The sequence below is a fragment of the Lolium perenne genome, chromosome 3, assembly GCF_019359855.2.
Source record: "Lolium perenne isolate Kyuss_39 chromosome 3, Kyuss_2.0, whole genome shotgun sequence".
NCBI classification, from domain to species: Eukaryota; Viridiplantae; Streptophyta; class Magnoliopsida; order Poales; family Poaceae; genus Lolium; species Lolium perenne.
In genome coordinates, this window is record NC_067246.2 from 143240523 (window position 1) to 143258937 (window position 18415).

Here is an 18415-nt window from a genome sequence, read left to right on the forward strand (position 1 = left end):
ACCCTATTTTGTGCAAGTTTGTGAAAGTATTTGCGTAGAATAAGTTCTTGGATGTCTCATATATTTAACTTAAAATTATGTGTGCCTGTTTCGGTGATTGCCACAATTTTGAGACCGTGTCACTTCCCAATTTCGTGGAAACTGTATTTGCGTGTATCTTTTCTTTGGAAAAGGAAACAAAGTCGAGACCTGACCAAGTGACCAGTTCGAAGGTGATGGTAAGTCGTTGTCCGCTTCCGGCTCCGCGCCACCAGCCTCGAGGGCATAAATGCTTCTCCTCGCCTGCAGATTTAGGCGTTGTCCCCGTCCTCCGCCGGCCAAGCTCCAGGTACACAACCTAGCACGGCTAGTTTCAAGCGCGCGGCACCCGAATCCAACCCACCCCCGCTTTGCCACCATCGCTGCCTGCCTGCCTCCTCCTCCTCCCGTCCGCCGGGCTCGTCCTTCCCCCGGTTCCCCTTCGAGTGAAGTCTTGAGGATGGATGTCGAATACCATGAGGTCATTGGGTTTTCTTCCTACATTGCACTCGTCGGTTCTTCAGTTCGACCTCGCCTACTGATTGTTTCCGTGTCTGGAATCTGGATGGACAGGAGTACGTGAGGAACTCGAGCGGCTTGCAGCTCTTCACCTGCGGGTGGCTGCCCGCCTCCACATCGCCCAAGGCGCTCGTCTTCCTCTGCCACGGTACGTCCTCCTGCTGATACATACAGTTCACCGGCTGCGGCTAGTTCTTTCCACACAAGAAGGCAAAGGGCTGCCGAAATTAAGCCTATATCTCGTTTATATCCGCTAATGTTAATGTGGTCTTCAGGTTACGGGATGGAATGCAGCGGCTTCATGAGAGGTATGGATGACATAAACTTGAGTCTTGATCTACTACTAGTTTAGATGAAGAGCATCTGCTCGGAGAGGTCACCTTATTATGCATGTGAAGATTTCCTCCCTTTCTCCTCTATTTCCTGGCTATTACGCACACGGGAAAGCTTCAAAAAAGGTTCCCCGAGCTGTTTGTGTTTCCATACGTACGATAGTTACTCCTTCTCTGCTATTCATTGTCTCCACAGGCTTTGATTGATGAATTCACATGCATCCACTAGCTACTTCAGGGGTCTGTGAACGTAGTGATTCACCGCTGCCCATAGATGCTATAAATCTTACCCTCTGCCTCAAATTAAGAGCATAGTACAGGTCTGCGGTAGTGCATTACTGTAGACTCTAGCGCACAGTATTTGCTCTAGACTCTATAGTACTCAGCGTACAGTATTTGCTTATGAGTTTTTGCTTACGATAACGAGTAAAGATAGTACTCTCTAGCAAAGCAATGTGCATACAGAACATCAATCGATCGTAAACCAGGGGCATGGAATTGTATTACTTTCACTGTCCTCTGCTAGAATCTGGGGAGAAAAAAATTACTTCATCCGGCTCTAAATACTTGATTCAGTGAATAAAGACAGATTTTAGCCTATATTTTGCCTAACTCCACGACAAGTATTTAGTGCCGGAGGGAGTACTACTGGTCATATTTGCATAATTCTGGTGGCGGTGTTTAGCGCAGATATGTGGTTGTCTCGAGTAGGTGACCTTCTGTTGGGTAGCTTTCAGTGCAAGGCTTCTAGAAGGAATAATGCTCCAAATTTCTAGCCTTCATTAAGAGAATGCACCAGTTTACCGCCACCTAGGTTTTCCTGATATGCATCCGCTAGAGCTGAACGACGGGCTGGTAGTTGATACCAGAAAGGGTAGATACCGGAGTAGTTGCTGGTGGCGTTAATCTACTGATGCACGCATTTAAAAGCCGACCCGGGCAGGCAGGTCGCCATTGAAAGGCCCTCTCCAATTTAACATCCTGTCTCCCTTTTAGCAATCAATTATTACCACTGACAACCCTGTTGGGCTAGTCGTCGTCTGCGTGAACCACATTGCTGATACTAGTACAGTAATTTAGGTGACGATGGTTATCAGTACAGACTCTTGAGTCTTGAAGCGCTTCATTCTGTCTCTTTCTGATGCGATGGATTGACTGATTTCAGAAGACCTCAAGTCATTGAACTTACTGTATCGCCATCTAGTACAATGTATCTAAGAAAAACAAACATATTTGTGGGACTTTTTCCTTGATATAGTGAAGTGTAGGATCACTAGGAGTATTTAAGGTGGGTGTTTTGTCGATGCAGACGGACAGACCACCAAACTGAGAAAGTCACACCAACTTATGCAGGTAGTTGCCGCATGTAGCTAGTTGGCCGCCTAATCTAAGCTTTGCCTTCTTCCAAGATGCTGGCCCAAAACCTCTGCATCCTCCTACTACTTAACTTGTGGACATGGTGTTCAATGCAAGTCCTTTTCATCCACGAGGGAACACGCCGGTTGTATAGGTGAGCTGCCCTGTCTGACCACAATCAGGCCCGCGCTAGACCGGCCAGCTCGCCACACCGTCCCATCCATCATCGCTCGCGGCCATAAGCACCGCCGTCGGCGTGGACTCCACACATCTTATATGCAGCCGCGGCTGCTATATACTCCTAGCGGTGTGTCCCCCTGTACGTTGTCCCATGGCGTCGGTGAGGTGCGGTTGGATCGCCATTAAGGGAGACCCACCGCAATTGGCTTGCCATGCCATGATGTATCATGTATGTGAGGCTGCAACTACATGTCCCTACTGGCTACTGAAGTGTGGTCGCCAATACTGTATCTGGGGTACCCCTGTATCTGTATGTAGTCGCGCGTCTACCAGCGTACCGCGTGATGTAGCATAGTGTTCTTTCACGGGTGCAATTAAGGTTTCGGTGCTTATATATAATGTGGGGGTTGGATACTTGGATGTGATCGAGTGTCGACGTTGATCGATGATTACAGTTAGGCCCCGCTGTGTGTGGAGCGAGCGAGCCTGGCCACATCGCTTAACTGAGCAGAGGTTGGAGACGATGATGGATGCACACTGTCCACTCTGGCACCTCTACATCATTTTAATGGACCATTAAATGGTGTGTCGATCTAGTAGCACGAGCCTTCTCTTTGCTAAGCTGGAGTAATTGGTTCAAATAAGGGCATGGCCAATGGTATGCCCCAACTTACTTCCTCACATGTCCAACTAGGATCGGATGCCACCGTGTAGGTTAAAAGGAGGTTCGGATGGGGCAGTGACTTCTTGCAGAGGAGGCATGATCCTCAAGTAAAGAAAGGAAAAAAGAATGGGGAGATGGGAAAAAGTACAAGGAAAAAAGTAAAACGCAGGAAGGAGATTGGATGGCCATGGAGCACTGTGTGCAGTATGCTTGCGTCACGAAGCTACTAGTGCGTTGGGCATATGGAAAAACGAGCAGTGGCCTCACATGCTTGCGCTGATGTGGTTGTACTGGAGCGACTACTTGTGATCGCTTCCTTTGTACGTGCCCTAACAGTGCAAACAAGTACAACATGCGGGGCTATAGCCCTTTCCGCAGGCTCTCTCTATAGCCTATACCCCGCTATTTGAAACCTTTGGTGAAGTCCCGCCTAAGCCCGCTAAAGCAGCGCAGTACAAACTGAACGAATAACTAAAATGGTGGTACAACTAACCTGATTGATTTTAACTACGGAGCGGGGCGGATCGGGAACGGGCTTTGCATCCCTACCTGACGGCATTTCATCGTGTAAGCGATCAAGCATTGCGTAACTGTAATAATGGTGATGTATGTAATATCACAGCGTGCGGCTTGCGGCTGGCGGCAGCAGGGTACGGCGTGTTCGGCATGGACTACGAAGGGCACGGCAAGTCCATGGGCACCCGCTGCTACATCCGCAGCTTCCACCGCCTCGTCGACGACTGCGACCGGTTCTACAAGTCCATCTGCGGTAACAACCACTAAATGGTTTCCTTAGTTTCGCACAAGGAGGAGATCTTTAGTAAGTATTTGCTCTCAGACACATTCTGAACTTGCCTGGCTAAAATGCAGACCTGGAGGAATACAGGAGCAAGAGCCGGTTCCTCTACGGCGAGTCCATGGGCGGAGCGGTGGCGCTGCTGCTGCACAGGAAGGACCCCGCGTTCTGGGATGGCGCCGTGCTCGTCGCGCCCATGTGCAAGGTCTGCTGCCAGCATCAGATGGGTGGATTTTGAGTTTCTTTTGTTTCTCTTGCCATGCATTTTCCTAAACTGAAGTTTTTTTTCGATTGCGCCGATTCAGATATCGGAGAAGGTGAAGCCGCACCCGCTGGTGATCACCGCCCTCACGCAGGTGGAGGACGTCATACCCAAGTGGAAGATCGTTCCGACCAAAGATGTCATTGATGCTGCCTTCAAGGACCCTGCCAAGCGCGAAAAGGTCGGTGAAATCAAGTACTGTTTACTTGTTCTTCAGAGTTCAGACATCCTTGTTCCAGTCATATGTCATGGGAGGCAGCCTGAATTTTCATATTTTTTTAAGTGCTTAGAACGGCAGAAGATTTATTTTTATTTTTTCAGTAGTACCGATATACTTGTGAGTAGCTAATCTGATCTCGTGTTTCTGCCACGCCGAGCAGATCAGGAAGAACAAGCTGATCTACCAAGACAAGCCGAGGCTCAAGACGGCGCTGGAGATGCTCAGGACCAGCATGTATGTAGAGGACAGCCTATCACAGGTGAAGCTGCCCTTCTTGGTCCTGCACGGCGAGGCCGACACGGTGACCGACCCGGAGGTGAGCCGTGCGCTGTACGAGCGCGCCGCCAGCACGGACAAGGCCATGAAGCTCTACCCAGGGATGTGGCACGGCCTCACCGCCGGCGAGCCAGACGAGAACGTCGAGGCCATCTTCTCCGACATCATCACGTGGCTCAACGCGCGCAGCCGCGTGTGGACGCTCGAGGAACGGCTGATGAAGATGATGGCAGCCCCTGACAAGATCGTCGGTGAGAACGGCGCCGACCACGGCTCAACCCACCCTCAGCGGCGGCGACGTGCGCGCTTCCTCTGCGGGCTTACCGGCCGGACACATCACCATGCAGAAATGTAGTGTACATCAGTGCATGTAATCGTAGTGCTATAAAACCTGCTAAAACCAGTGGCGAATAATTGGGCGATGTACGCGTAACAGGCATGTAACATAAGTAGAGACACACGGATCATTCCCTTTTTCCCTCCGCTGCAGTGAACATTTTGGTCAATAGTAGATCAAACCATCTCTTCATCATTTGCATCTTAAGGAAAATATATATGAGCTTTGGAAGCAACTGAAGTGCTCATGTTGGAACATATACAGCTTATAACACTTTAGATCACTACAGAGTACACTCTACAATAGTACCAAGATATTCTAGTAGTAGTACCATTTCCATATCGCCCAAAGAGCTATATGTATGGTATGGAGCCAAAACCACAACGCCAAATTCTACAAATCTTGCAATTGTTTTACCCTTTACTTTACTTGTACACGATCAATTACAGAAGTTCACTATAGTGTGTGGAGTTGCCATGAAGTTAAGACATGCCACCAGCTGTGGTAGTGGACTCTTCCTGATCCCCAAAGATACGTTTGCGGAAGTCCGTGACCATGAGGGGAAGGCCCTCACGCAGAGGGACCTTGGGCTCCCAGCCCAGGAGTTCATTCGCGCGGGTGATGTCTGGCTTCCGCTTGTGTGGATCATCGGCAGTGTTCGCACGGAACTCAATGCGTGCATTTGGGTCAATGGTGTCCTGGACCACCTTAGCCAGCTCCAGCATGGTGAACTCACCAGGATTACCAAGGTTGAATGGTCCTATGTGGTCCCCTTCCATCAGCTTCATCAGCCCTTCCACCTGAGAGAAGCATCCTATCAGTATCAGAAGAAGCATTATGATATATGTATTCCAATAGTATCAGTAGAATTTAAGAGTCGCTATAAGCAGGCATCCCTGTAAGCCACCACAGTGATCCTGGTCATTTCCCTGTCCGGATCATCTTGGGCCAACGGAGGTACAAGCAATCGCAGGTCCTCACCATAACTCATGCTTGTTATATAAATATGTCTATGCAAGAAACCATTACCAACATTCTGATCTTCACCAGACCATAAATGTGCACTTACTACCCCATCGCAATGCAGTACAGAAACAACCCAGAACATATTGATCAGCTCATAGACACCAAAAAGGAAAAATAAGGTTTCTTGTAGTCAAAATAGTCTGTGCAAATAAGGCAAGCAATTCATACATATGAGACAGGTGCAGATTCAAGGAGTTGCAATCGTACATATACTCTATTGTGCAAAAAGGAAACCTACCAGATCAGAAACGTATTGAAAGCTCCTGGTCTGCTTGCCATCGCCATAGACAGTCAAAGGCTCCTTCCTTAGTGCCTGAAAACCACATGTATGAAGACAATTGCAGTATAAAATGAACAATGTAATTATCCTTCAGCTCAGGAGTCAAAAGAGGAGGGTGCAGCTGGTAGCTACCTGAGCAACAAAGTTGCTGACAACACGGCCATCATCTATGCACATGCGAGGACCATAAGTGTTGAAAATTCGAGCAATCCTCACCTAAATAAAACACAAATTACAATTAAATTAGCATATTCTTAACAAATAAATCTGATTTTTTAATAGCAAATAACTTGAATGGCATAAACCTCAAGGTTTGCACCACGGTGGTAATCCATGGTCAATGTTTCAGCTGTGCGCTTGCCCTCATCATAGCAGCTCCTGACACCTATGATTCAAACAAAGTTTTTTCAAATACAAATCTCTGTCAGAACAGGAAAAACTAGTGCACATTGAATATACTCTCCCCATTTTGTAACGGGCAGGCTGCTGATGCCTTTCATATTTTGTTTACCAAATTATTCGTGTTTCGTGCCAAACTCTGACTGATAATTTGGTAAACAAAATATGAAAGGCATCAGCAGCCTGCCCGTTACATTGCCTGTCTGGTCACTCAACTCTCCCAGTCTGCTTCTCTCAAGAGAATCCATGGCCCTGGGAACGGGGGTGCCTAGCTATCCCTAGGTTTACCAATTTAGACAGAAAAACAAGATGGATCAGGGGGGGGTCGGTGGAGCTGGAGCAGGAGCATCACACAAGGTAGCAGGCTAGCAGCACCTTCCCGCGACCCGCAGTGAGGGGGCGGCCACAACCCCCAGCTGGATGTCCAGCAGCTGGCAAAGTGACGCTGTGATCCAATCAAGCCCCTACCTCTTCTCTAATTTCCATGCCCATGTACTTCCATTTCTTCCCCTAATTCTTGGTTAGCAATTCGATAGCATGGAGGAATTTTTACCAAATTTGTTCTTCAATTTCACAAATTGCAACAGCCATGGGAACAAACAAAATCTGAGTAATAGCTAATGCCCCTACCTCTTCTCTAATTTGCATGCCCATGTACTTTCATTTCTTCCCCTAATTCTTGGTTAGCATTTCGATAGCACGGGGGAATTTTTACCGAATTTGTTCTTCAATTTCGAAAATAGCAACAGCCATGGGAACAAACAAATCTGAGTAATGACTAATGTCTAGTAAAGTGGTACGGTTCAGAACAATTTTTTTGTGCTTTCTATTAGCCTGGCCTGCCAGGGATTTTTTTAAGCTCCGCCACTGAGTAGAAGTCTTTGACAAACTACAAAAGTGAGTATGTCAGAAAAGGATTAGCAATTGTTGTCTAGTTTAACCCAATTCTCCTCTGCTCTGTTATAAAACTTGATTTCATGTTATCTTCTTGGTCAGCTTCCACTACTAGTTTGGTTAAACTAACCTGGCCTTACTGCAGTTTTGTGATAATAAACTCTTGCTTTATTAGGGGGTCCAATAAGTGGCTATCTCCTCTGCCCATAATTCTACAAACCTAAATTGTGTGCTTCTATTGCAAAGATTAAAGCATGATTCCACGTTCACAACCAAAAATAACAATTCTCAGCATTTACAATTCCAGCCTGTATCATAGTAGAGTCAATGCCTCAGTGACATGTTTCAGTCATCTTCCCCATTACTTAGTAAAAGTGAACCACTTATTTTAGGGATACTATCATTACTGCCTTGCGAATTACATAGGGAGAATTTTTGCCAAGTGAGAACATCCCTTTTCTCGACAGTTTGTATAGACAGTAGCTTCATATGACCAGTTGCAGCACGATGTGCTTACTAACTTACTTTGCCATCGGAAACTGCAAATGTAGCTCGGGCTAAATGTAGGCCTTTTCTTGAAAAACTTGAAAATGACACTTTGCAGTTTCCAAAAAAACTGAAAAAAAAATCTAGATGTTGATAATGATGTACTCTTCCAACATGCAAAATTTCAACTCAAAACACCTTCTATTTCTGGCCACACAAAAATGACAAAATCTGAAAATTTTGGAGGTTTCAAAGTTTGCACTGTTCACTACTTCAAATTTCCACTTTTGTTATTTTTGCAGTACCTAGGAATATAAGGTATCTCAAGTTGAAATTTTGCACGTTTATAGAATACAACGCTGCCTATATCAAGGTTGTTTTTCAGAATTTTTCAAAACGTTAAAGTGCCATTTTCAATTTTTTGAAACGTTAAAATGCCATTTTCAAGTTTTGAAAAAAAAAACTACATGTAGCTTGGTCTACAAAATGCCACACTCGCTTTGCCATTCAGTTATCTAGCAGGGGAATGTTTTTTACAACAAAGAAACATACACCATATGTATGCTTCCCTACTATTTCTCCACAATTAAACTGCAAAGCCTTAATAAGAACACTGAAGTTAAGTTCAATAAAGTATTTGTGTTGATGCTATTGCACGGTGCATTAAGGAATTAGTGAAACAAAGTGTTAGGAGGAAGAATTGGTACCAATGGGATTGACATTGCCCCAGTATGACTCCACCTGAGGGTGCTGGAGAGGATCACCATAGACCTCGCTGGTGCTTGTGAGGAGAAATCTTGCCCCAATCCTCTTTGCCAATCCAAGCATGTTGAGTGTTCCAACAACGTTGGTCTTGTGTCATCTAAAACGTTAAGGGTCACTATAACCATATGTAAAGTGATGCAGCTGCTGTTAGCCAATGGAACAACATTTGTGATACAGCTTTTGCCTATATTGAGATTGTGCAGTAGTTACTAGTTAGGCTAAAATGGAACAACATTTGTGATACAGCTTTTGACTATATTGAGATCGTGTAGTAGTTAGGCTAGAACTCCACTAGCTAGCTAGCTAGCGTTAGCAGTTGGAAAAGGAGAGACGTGAATATGATGTTAAGTGATAAGGACGCATCATTGATTAGAAAGAAAAGGTCAGCAATTTGGACCTAATCTCTTCAACTAAAAAAAATGTAATAACGTACATGAATGTCTAGGTCAGGTTACGACTTTGATTTATATTCCTAGTGGAAGTTAGTACATAGAACAACGTTAAGCAAACAGTTTATTTTTGGTGTCTATCTATCATACAAAGTACAAAGTTTTAAGGATAAAATGCTTGTCTAATCAATTATCACTCCACCAGCAACAGAGAAACCATCAAAAGCGCATTATTTCCAGCCAAAGCCATAAAATTGACCCCAAAACTAAGCAAACTAACCCAAAGAGACGAACAAATCGAGCAATTCAAAGAGCAATAAGCATATTTGGGAAGAGCGATAGTACTGGGAGAGAATTCAGAGGAGGTATAATTGGGTAAGGATATGATAGTCTTGATTGGGTTGTACTTGTAGTGCACGGGACTGGCAGGGCAGGCGAGGTGGTAGATCTGATCGACCTCGAGCAGTATGGGCTCGACAACGTCGTGGCGGATGACCTCGAATCTGGGGTTGGCGAGGTGGTGCGCGACGTTCCCCTTGCGGCCCGTGAAGAAGTTGTCGACCACGATGACGTTCTCGCCGCGCTCCATGAGGCGGTCAACCAGGTGGCTCCCGACGAAGCCGGCGCCGCCGGTCACGAGGACCCGCAGCACGCGCCGGCGCAGCCCCAGGGGCACCTTGCCGCCGACGGACTCGTGCAGCGACGGGTGCGCGCCGGTCACGAGGTGGTTGAAGGAGGCAGCGACGGCGCCGGAGGGGGAGCTGTACCCGACCGGGGAGGAGGAGGAGGAGAGGGCGAAGATGGCGGCGGCGAAGAGCATGCCGACGAGGGCAAAGAGAGGGCGGTGCTCGGCGGTTGCGTAGCGGGCGGCGCGCGGGAGCCAGGAGAGCGGCTTGGAGGGCTTGGGCGAGTACTCGCCGCCATCGGAGGCGGATCCTGCGGCCGGCCCGCCGCGGTAAGTCAGCTCCGACGCCATCTCCGGCGAATGGCCTGGATGCAAAATTGACCTCTGACTGTTAGACGGTTTGAAGCTGAGTGTGAAAAGATGGGAAATTGGGGTGTTGGACCTGGACAGCTCGGCAAACGCGTTGCCGAGGTTTACCGCTGCGGGCGATCTGGGAGAGGCGGGCGGGGAAGATCTTATATACGAGATGTCACTTGTGACGACTGCTTTGCGAGGTGGAGCAGACGAGGGTGTGGAGTTCCGCGGTGCCGTCGATTTCTACGGAGCCGTCAATCGCGTTGTAAGATCAACTTTTTTACTTAACTAACGTGCAACGGTAGTTCAACTTTATTTTCCGTGATCTGTGGACAAAGCTATAAGTTTCCAAAGAAATGTGCTTCTTTCTAGGCCCCAACACTCAGCTGTTACAACAAAATTCAGTCTTGTCCAAGTTTCAAACGAAATATGCTTTTCTGTAGGAAAATATTGTATGAGACAAGCCTAAATCGGCCCAACTTTGGTTTCAAAAGAGGCAATGATCACATAAATAACACTTTCATGTAGAGCTTGTTGGTTGACCACTTCCACGTCAACCATCCAAGTGGAATGTAAAAATCGGGTGTTCCATTTCCTGCATGAGAGGTTGGACCGGGCATGCACGCTCCTCAAAGCAGCACCCCGCTCCATTCTCTTAACTCTCGCATTACCCATCAGTCTCTTTGATGGAGCCTCCATCTCGAGATCCGCCTTCCCTCGATTTGGCATCGTTGTGGTGACCATGAGATAGACATGCGTCAATATAAGCTCGTCGACCTATCTAATGGGTTGAAGCCTTGCCCTTTCGTCCCCTCCCACAATTGGTCATAATTTTGAGTCAACTACCCAAGGGCACATTCGTGAGTTCTTCGGCCTCTGCAATAACGGGGTTGAGCATAACATCAGTGGGGACATCGACAAGTTTAGCGGGGATATCAGAGCCAGTGACATTCAAGCGGCGATGGGGTCTTTGAAAAAGGGAATTTACGTATTCTTTACCCTGTGGAGGTAGCTCTCCTCCTTCTCCGACACCCTCTGTAACACCGATTTAAAACATTACGTATATTTAGATTCGAGATGATTGGGTTTAGGGGTTAATCTTGCATGTGTAGGCTTGATAATTTGATTATCCTTGGTTTGAGATTATGTCTATGAATGTGGGTGACTTGATTTTCACCATTTCTTAGATTTTAGGTGCTTGTGTATGACTGTGCGGGACGTAAATGTCGAGCTTGGATTGACATGTCGATCTTGGCTTTACATTAGTGTAAGTGACGTGATTATTTGGACATGCATGTGAATGCTAAGCTTGCAAAGACATCAATGTCAATGGAAAGCATGTCTCTTATGTTGATTCGAACATGCTTTCGTTGATCACAAGAACGTGAAGACTGAGTACGAGAAGGTGTGCCTCCAACTGCCCACACCACCGGTACTGGAAGACATCCTCTTGTTGAACCACCGGGCGAAAAATATCGTGGTGCAGGCAAGTGTTCAACATGCAGCTGTTGATATAGTTCATGCCAACGACATCATGGTCCACGACATCAACTTCAAGGTGAATGTGTTCAACATCGACCCTCTTCTTGGATGTTGGTCTCCTATCCTCGCTATGTCTAAGGGGCGAGGTGGATGAACCATTTCTTTCATATCGGGGGCTTGACCCTTGATGTAAGCATTATCGTTGAAACTAACTTTTGTATGAGGGTGTATGCCCCTGGTGTAATTAGTGTTGTTTCAAACTGAATACATCTTTTGTATTAGGATGTTTACCTTGATATTCTTAAGTTCAGCCTACCTATGTGCTACATGATAGAACAAATATATGCTATGTGATGTTTTTATTGGTCTGTTTTAATGCCTATGTGGTGTGTGAGGAGATGGTAGCATCACCATATTTGAAAGAGGCGGTCAAAACACTCTCGTGCGGGTAACCAAACATCTATGGTATGTGTTTTTCCAACAAAGCCAGGCTCCCACGAACGTTGTTGGGAAATAGTTGTAGGCAACCAAACATGCCCAGGTATATGAGATTTGATTGATTGAAAAGGATATATTGAGCTGAACTCTCCCAATAGCGTCCTTCTTTGTTATCCTGGAGGTCGTTGTCGATGTTCCCTTGACTGGTCAAGGCGTATCCAAGAAGCTCTACGGTGTGGCATTAGACAATATCAACTACTGCCCCGCCGAACATGCTCAATAGACAAACAATTGTTGCCTAGTCGCATACATGTCATCGGTTCGATATTAGACCACATATCCATATGGCACCTTCTAAGCCATGTGTAATGCATCTACAACTTCCGGTGATGCTATTTGTCATGTAGGGTCTCCGGCTACTAAGTCTACACCATACTCCATCTTCAACTCGTGCATGTCAGAGCGAGAATACTACATTGTGATCGCACCACCCTATATAGGCTAGCAACTCCAGCGATGAGGTGGAATGGGAGACATTAGCAATAGGTTTGATTGTTCATGTCGTGCCCAGTCCTCTAGAACCCCTTCTATTCCCAGGTCATAGCTGCTCAACCCATCCTTGTCTATCGAGAAAGGATTGGGCAACTATGCTCAATCATTAGCAAAGACAACAAAATTTGATGCAACATTCGTAACGACCTCAAGAATACCATGAAAGGGATCTCGAAGGCCTTAGACAACCTGGAGCAACTATCAACCCGATATATCCTCTAGGGATTGAAGAGAGATGGTGACCCGCATAGGGGCAGAAAGAACACCGAAGAAAGACCATGGTGAACGCGCCTTGGTTTCAGGGCACCAGTCACATTCCAGGCGCAGAATCAGGACATTGCAGCATGAATGTCGACCGTACCGTGATCATGGTTTGATAGCACAACAGACACGATCTTTGGATTAGCATGTAATGCAGCAATGTTCTCCGTGGCGACCTTGCTGCAACAGTGCATCTGGTACCAGGCTCCTCGACGAGGATGTGCAGTCTATGCAATTACTCGGTCCGAAGGCCAAGGGAACATAGAGCAGTTGTCCGCGTGCCTAGGGCGGCAGGGCCAGGTCCATCAGCACAGCTTCTAGCACCCATTGCTATTATTATGGTATTTGCACCGAAGAGTTTTTCTGAACTCAAATTATTGAAATCTTGTGTTCTACAATGACACAAGAAAGACTCAACAGGTTGGGACAATAGCAATTGAGAATGCAATGGAGAAGATAAATATGAAGATAGAATTGAACAGTTCATTAAAAAAAAACGAGATAAGTGATTTATTTAGCATTAATACTTTCCATGCTTTGAATATTGTACGAAATATCACATATTAAAGTTATATAATTAAGTGAAATATGTTTAATTAGAGAAGCTTTATGCATTTTTTTTTCAAAACTTAGGGCCTTACTTCGCACTTCGCCATGGCCCCAAACTAGAGATGGCCTTGCCTCGTACCACAATATGCACCTCTACATAAACGTTAAATTTCAGTGGAACAAAACAAAGCAAAAAATTGCTAACTGAATATCATGTGTGAATGCATAATAAAAGTAAACTCCACCAGTAAAGCACTACGCGTAGCAGTTCAAATGATACTAGGTATGTACAGAATTCTTTGGAAACATTCCTACACAAGATCTACATGTTCAGAAACTAATAGTTGTCCGGAAACAGCTAACACATAGCGAGACACCAGTAATAACTAGTTCCACCGGAGAACTTGCCTCGGGCACACAAGCCATGAGACAACACATATCAAGATATTTACCAGCGTTATTAACCTTGTCATTTCAAGGCATCCAACATCCTCACATCATGCTTCTTTCGCCTGCATCGGTGATGACTCTTCTGCTCCCCAAAATTATTGTCACCAACAATGGCCATCTTGTCCATATCGGCGATGCAGTCTGCAACGAAGTAGGAAAAAAAAAGTGAGTAATGCAGATTTTAGAATAATACCAGAATTACTATATAGACCAGGCACAAAGCAATAATGCATTTCCAAGATAGGTAGCCGCAAGGGACACCAATACATGCACCATAAACCGGAATCAACATCACATTACAACATAACATCACCCCTTTTGGCACTAAAGATCATTTCCAGTCAGGTAATTTACAGCAGAAACGAAGAGACTGATCACACATACAGGATGGTGAAAAAACCAGATAGACTGTAGATAGAGCAACTATTGTGTGAAAGCATGGAAACCTTAGAAGATAGTGTTTGCCAAGGACAAGTGAAGATCTCCAAAACTGGCAACCTGGTCAATAAATATTTAAAAATAACCTAATGTAATGATACAAATATCACATGCATATCCATGTCAAATATCACTTTCAACTATTGTATTACAGCAATTCTGAAGTGTGAACCATGCTAGCAAGTTTGAAAATATTTAAGACATGCTTTGAACATAGGAATCTCACAGGAAATTAAGACAATCCATATATTCTCAACAGGGCTTACAGGTTATAGCTTCAGATTTCATTTAATTGGTGAAAAGATATCAAGTGCAACTACATCACTTTTCCAAAATGATCTTCCGTAGACCAATGGACTTCGTACAAAAGTGGATTAACAACGATGACCAATGTCTAATCTGCTACCCACCAAGATAATGGGTGGTAAAGTATTTATTTGCCTTTGCATATATTTTAGCGTTTTACTTTTATCGATCTTGTGATAGTATTAAGCCTATTCCAAGACATAATCTAAACCTACCAAACTAAGTGTATAATGAGTAGCAAAATATCCAAAATGGAAGGCATGAATTGGGAACCGTAACAACAACCCAAGTTTCTAAAATTGTATGAGTGGGCGTAAGTTAGTAACCCACAAAGTGCAATCATGCTTCCAGGAATCACATCCCACGGACATAATTTTCAATGACAATGTCTAATAAGAAATTTATGGTAAAACCAGTCCTAAGCTAACAACAGGATTGCAACTTATAAGTTAAGTTTGCCATACGATTTCTGACATTACCAGTTAGGGAATATTTTAGTTCCATTTGTGAACCCTAGCAATATTCTGTTTGTTTTGTAAAACCGGTTAATTTTGAACAAATAATCAAGCATAAATGGACATGACCAATACTAATTAGTATTCTAGAAGCAGTTCTAAGAGGCTGCTAGGACTTACAGTCGTGTTAGTTATACTTTATAATCGCTACTAGATTGGTGAGTCAACGATAACAAGCAACATGCCAGATATATTTTTTATTTTTGTATGACTGAATGATACAATAGTAAGATATGACAGCCCACGAAAAGAATAGCTTTAAAAATTCTAGAATGTGGTAAATATGCTTTAGCAGGCACACTAGCAACCACACAAAGTTGATTTGTTGTGTGTGTCGAGTTAAGTGTTACTTAATCTTGTACATGCTTTAGCATTTATACATGCGGGAATTAATAGCTTCATTCCTTAAAATTTGGTCTAGCTGGTGAGACACTTATCCTACTTTAAAAAATCAGCATAAGTGGACAATGTCATCAAACGTAGTTTCGTCCAATAGCCTCAGGGACAGGAACTACCAACATCAAGAGAAGACTTGTGTCGACCTGCAATAGTTGCATTCCACCAACAAACATTGCTAACAAGCAACAGCTCAGTAAGCTAGATGTTAATTGTGAATAAAATAGGTGAAAGTAATAATTGCTCAAACAGATGGACTAATCCGATTATAGCAGCAATATTAGGTGCAAATAAACATACCAACGAACTGTCACAGCAAGAAACTACTATGGGAAACAACTTTCAAAGCAGAAAGTAAAAAACAACATGAATGTGTATCTTCTAAGATGAAGATGTCAACTAGAAAACCTTGAAATTTTAGAGCTCTACACAAGCATCAATAGGGCAACTCAAAATTGCGCTACAGGCCTGATGACTTATCTATAGTAACTTCTGCTGAATTGTGCTCAGTACCAGCTCCCATACAGACTCAAGTTAGATTCTACTATAATTAGGGTAGAAACAACAATATTTTAGAAAATTTTGTGTCATCAAGGAATAAATTATGTTATTTCATAGGGATTGGAAGCTTGTGAGCTGTCAAATTAGTCTAGCACACTGTTGTGTGGGTTCATTAAGGAACAAACTGAGCCCTTTTCACTGAAAGAAATGGAATACATTGTCTAGTATAATTTACTCACAAACTGAACAAGGTAAAATTTGAAAATTAAATCCATTATACTGTAAAATATGAATAATCTTCATAATTAACTGATTTGTTTACGCATGAGGCTTACTACTAAAATCCAATTGCAAACAAGTAAAGTTATTGCAACTTCACTTGTGTCATGCAACTTCATAACTCTGTGAAATACCTGGAGGAGATATACATAAGTAAAGTTATTGCAAATTCCAACTTAAGGTTTATTAGTTCCATACGAAAATTACTTACCATACAAGATACATTTTTTTTTAGATCCTCAAAAATAAAAACGAAAGATACATTTTGTAGGGTTAATTTACAAAATACAAAAAGAACCATGTATCACAAAACGACTTAACTCTAATGCACGATCTAATGGTCAAACGTCACAGTTATCAACACAATTGTGGCTATTTTTTTACCCAATTTCTTAGAATGACCAACAAAAATCAATCAAGCCGTTAATGAATCAACCAAACCACTAAAGTGTACAGCAAACCAAATGCATGTTCACTAAAGTCACTGTGGCTCCATTAATCTATTGCATTATTTACTTCAGTACCGACCTGGAACCAATCAAACATACAAACAAAATATGACAATTTGTGCAACAAACATAAGTAAAACCTACGTCTGATGAGCAAGAAGATAGTTTGGACATAAAGACTCGGAAAACTCAAAAACCTCTACTCATTTTATCTCAAGCAAGAAATATCCACCATAACCAAATCTCTATTCATAGAATTCATTCACGAGGTCTATTATACGAAGATTTATTTTTCAGAACTGCACATGTAACGATGCCTACAACTCAGAGTTATGAAGAAAAAAAAAAGGAAAGCTAAAATCAATTATATCTAAGAAATGAAGTTAAGCACGTCAATCACCTCCGATCTCACCGCCCCAGAAGAACACCTGCTGCCTCCCGTCCTCCTCCTCCTCGTCTATCTCATCCCCGTACCCAAGTTCCACATCCCCACGGTACCCAGGCTCGCTTCCGTAGCCGGACTCGGTCGCTGCCGTCTCCACCCCAGTAGCCGTCCCACCAGCCCCTGATCCAGCCCCTCCAACGGGTGGCGAGGCGAACTCCGGCGCCATAGGAACGTCCCTTGCCCGCAACTCCCCAACATCCGATGCCCACATCTCCCCACTGGAATCCGTGGCGCCACCACCACCGGGACCGCACGTGACGTGGAAATCGGAGCACGTGCCGGATCTCCGGCGGTCGCTACTGCGGCCAGAGACCGACCGGGAGACTCCTCCGCGGCGCCGGCGCTTGCGGAGCCCGAGCCACCGGAAGGATCCTCCGCTACCACCGACGGAAGGGGGAGGGGTTGCGGCTTCCGCGGAGGCTGCGTCCGCGAGTTGGGCGGAGGGGGGAGCGGTGGAGCGATCGGAGAGGCATTGTTTCTTGTGGAAGGGGTGCCAGGCAGCAACGGCGTCGCTGAGGACAAGGTGCGCTGGGTAATGGCGGAACGGCGGCACACGCGGTGTCATCGCCGGCGAAGGGGGAGCATCGGGATTAGGGTTTGGGCTGGAGAGCGGACACGGTGGTACTGCTCCCGATCTCATCTCAAGATGGATTGGACGAATTACAACGCAATAGCAACGCTATATATAAAAAATATATACTTCCTGCGATCTTAGAGGTCACCAATTTAACCTATATAATTTAAATTATATAATGTAAAAATTATATCATTAGAAAATAGAGTATCTAAATTGTATGATGATATAATTTTTATAACATAAAACTAATGCTAATTTGATCAAATTTGTGACTTAGGGTACACGCACGTTTAATAAACTCTGAGAGAGGGAGTATCCAATCCAATACCTCAATTGCTAAAAAGTACTCGGGTGCTAGTTCTTTGTTTGAGCACTCGCTCCTTGTCCGTTCGATGTGATCGATCAAAATGCATCCGTTTCCACAACTTTGACAACGACTACTTTGACAACGATGTGCAGTCCCACCTATGTTTTCCAATTCATACCATGCGCGCTACCCACCTACTATGTTCCCCATCCACCGCCTCCACCGTCTCCCATATCGGCGACATTCCGTACCACATGGGTGACCCTCCCGGCAACTCGAATCTCCAGCGCCG

At 44.7% G+C, this 18415-nt stretch overlaps 3 protein-coding genes across 3 annotated transcripts; 1 reads left to right on the plus strand and 2 right to left on the minus strand.

The window, feature by feature from the left end:
* The first annotated feature begins 236 nt into the window (after window positions 1-236).
* On the plus strand, window positions 237-5155 carry LOC127319128 (caffeoylshikimate esterase). Its single transcript, XM_051349338.2, has 7 exons — window positions 237-499; window positions 592-685; window positions 813-845; window positions 3692-3838; window positions 3940-4070; window positions 4171-4308; window positions 4508-5155. The coding sequence occupies exons 1-7, from the start codon at window positions 269-271 to the stop codon at window positions 4976-4978; spliced, it is 1245 nt and encodes a 414-aa protein (XP_051205298.1). The 5' UTR covers window positions 237-268; the 3' UTR covers window positions 4979-5155.
* Window positions 5133-10326, minus strand: LOC127319127 (UDP-glucuronic acid decarboxylase 4). The gene is made up of 6 exons (XM_051349336.2): window positions 9584-10326; window positions 8753-8899; window positions 6572-6651; window positions 6399-6482; window positions 6225-6299; window positions 5133-5760 (listed from the first exon to the last, which is right to left on the minus strand). The coding sequence occupies exons 1-6, from the start codon at window positions 10173-10175 to the stop codon at window positions 5443-5445; spliced, it is 1296 nt and encodes a 431-aa protein (XP_051205296.1). The 5' UTR covers window positions 10176-10326; the 3' UTR covers window positions 5133-5442.
* Window positions 10327-13678: 3352 nt separating this feature from the next.
* Window positions 13679-17907, minus strand: LOC127319126 (uncharacterized). The gene is made up of 2 exons (XM_051349335.2): window positions 17195-17907; window positions 13679-14051 (listed from the first exon to the last, which is right to left on the minus strand). Exons 1-2 carry the CDS (start codon window positions 17877-17879, stop codon window positions 13930-13932), a joined length of 807 nt encoding a protein of 268 aa, XP_051205295.1. The 5' UTR covers window positions 17880-17907; the 3' UTR covers window positions 13679-13929.
* Window positions 17908-18415: the final 508 nt, after the last annotated feature.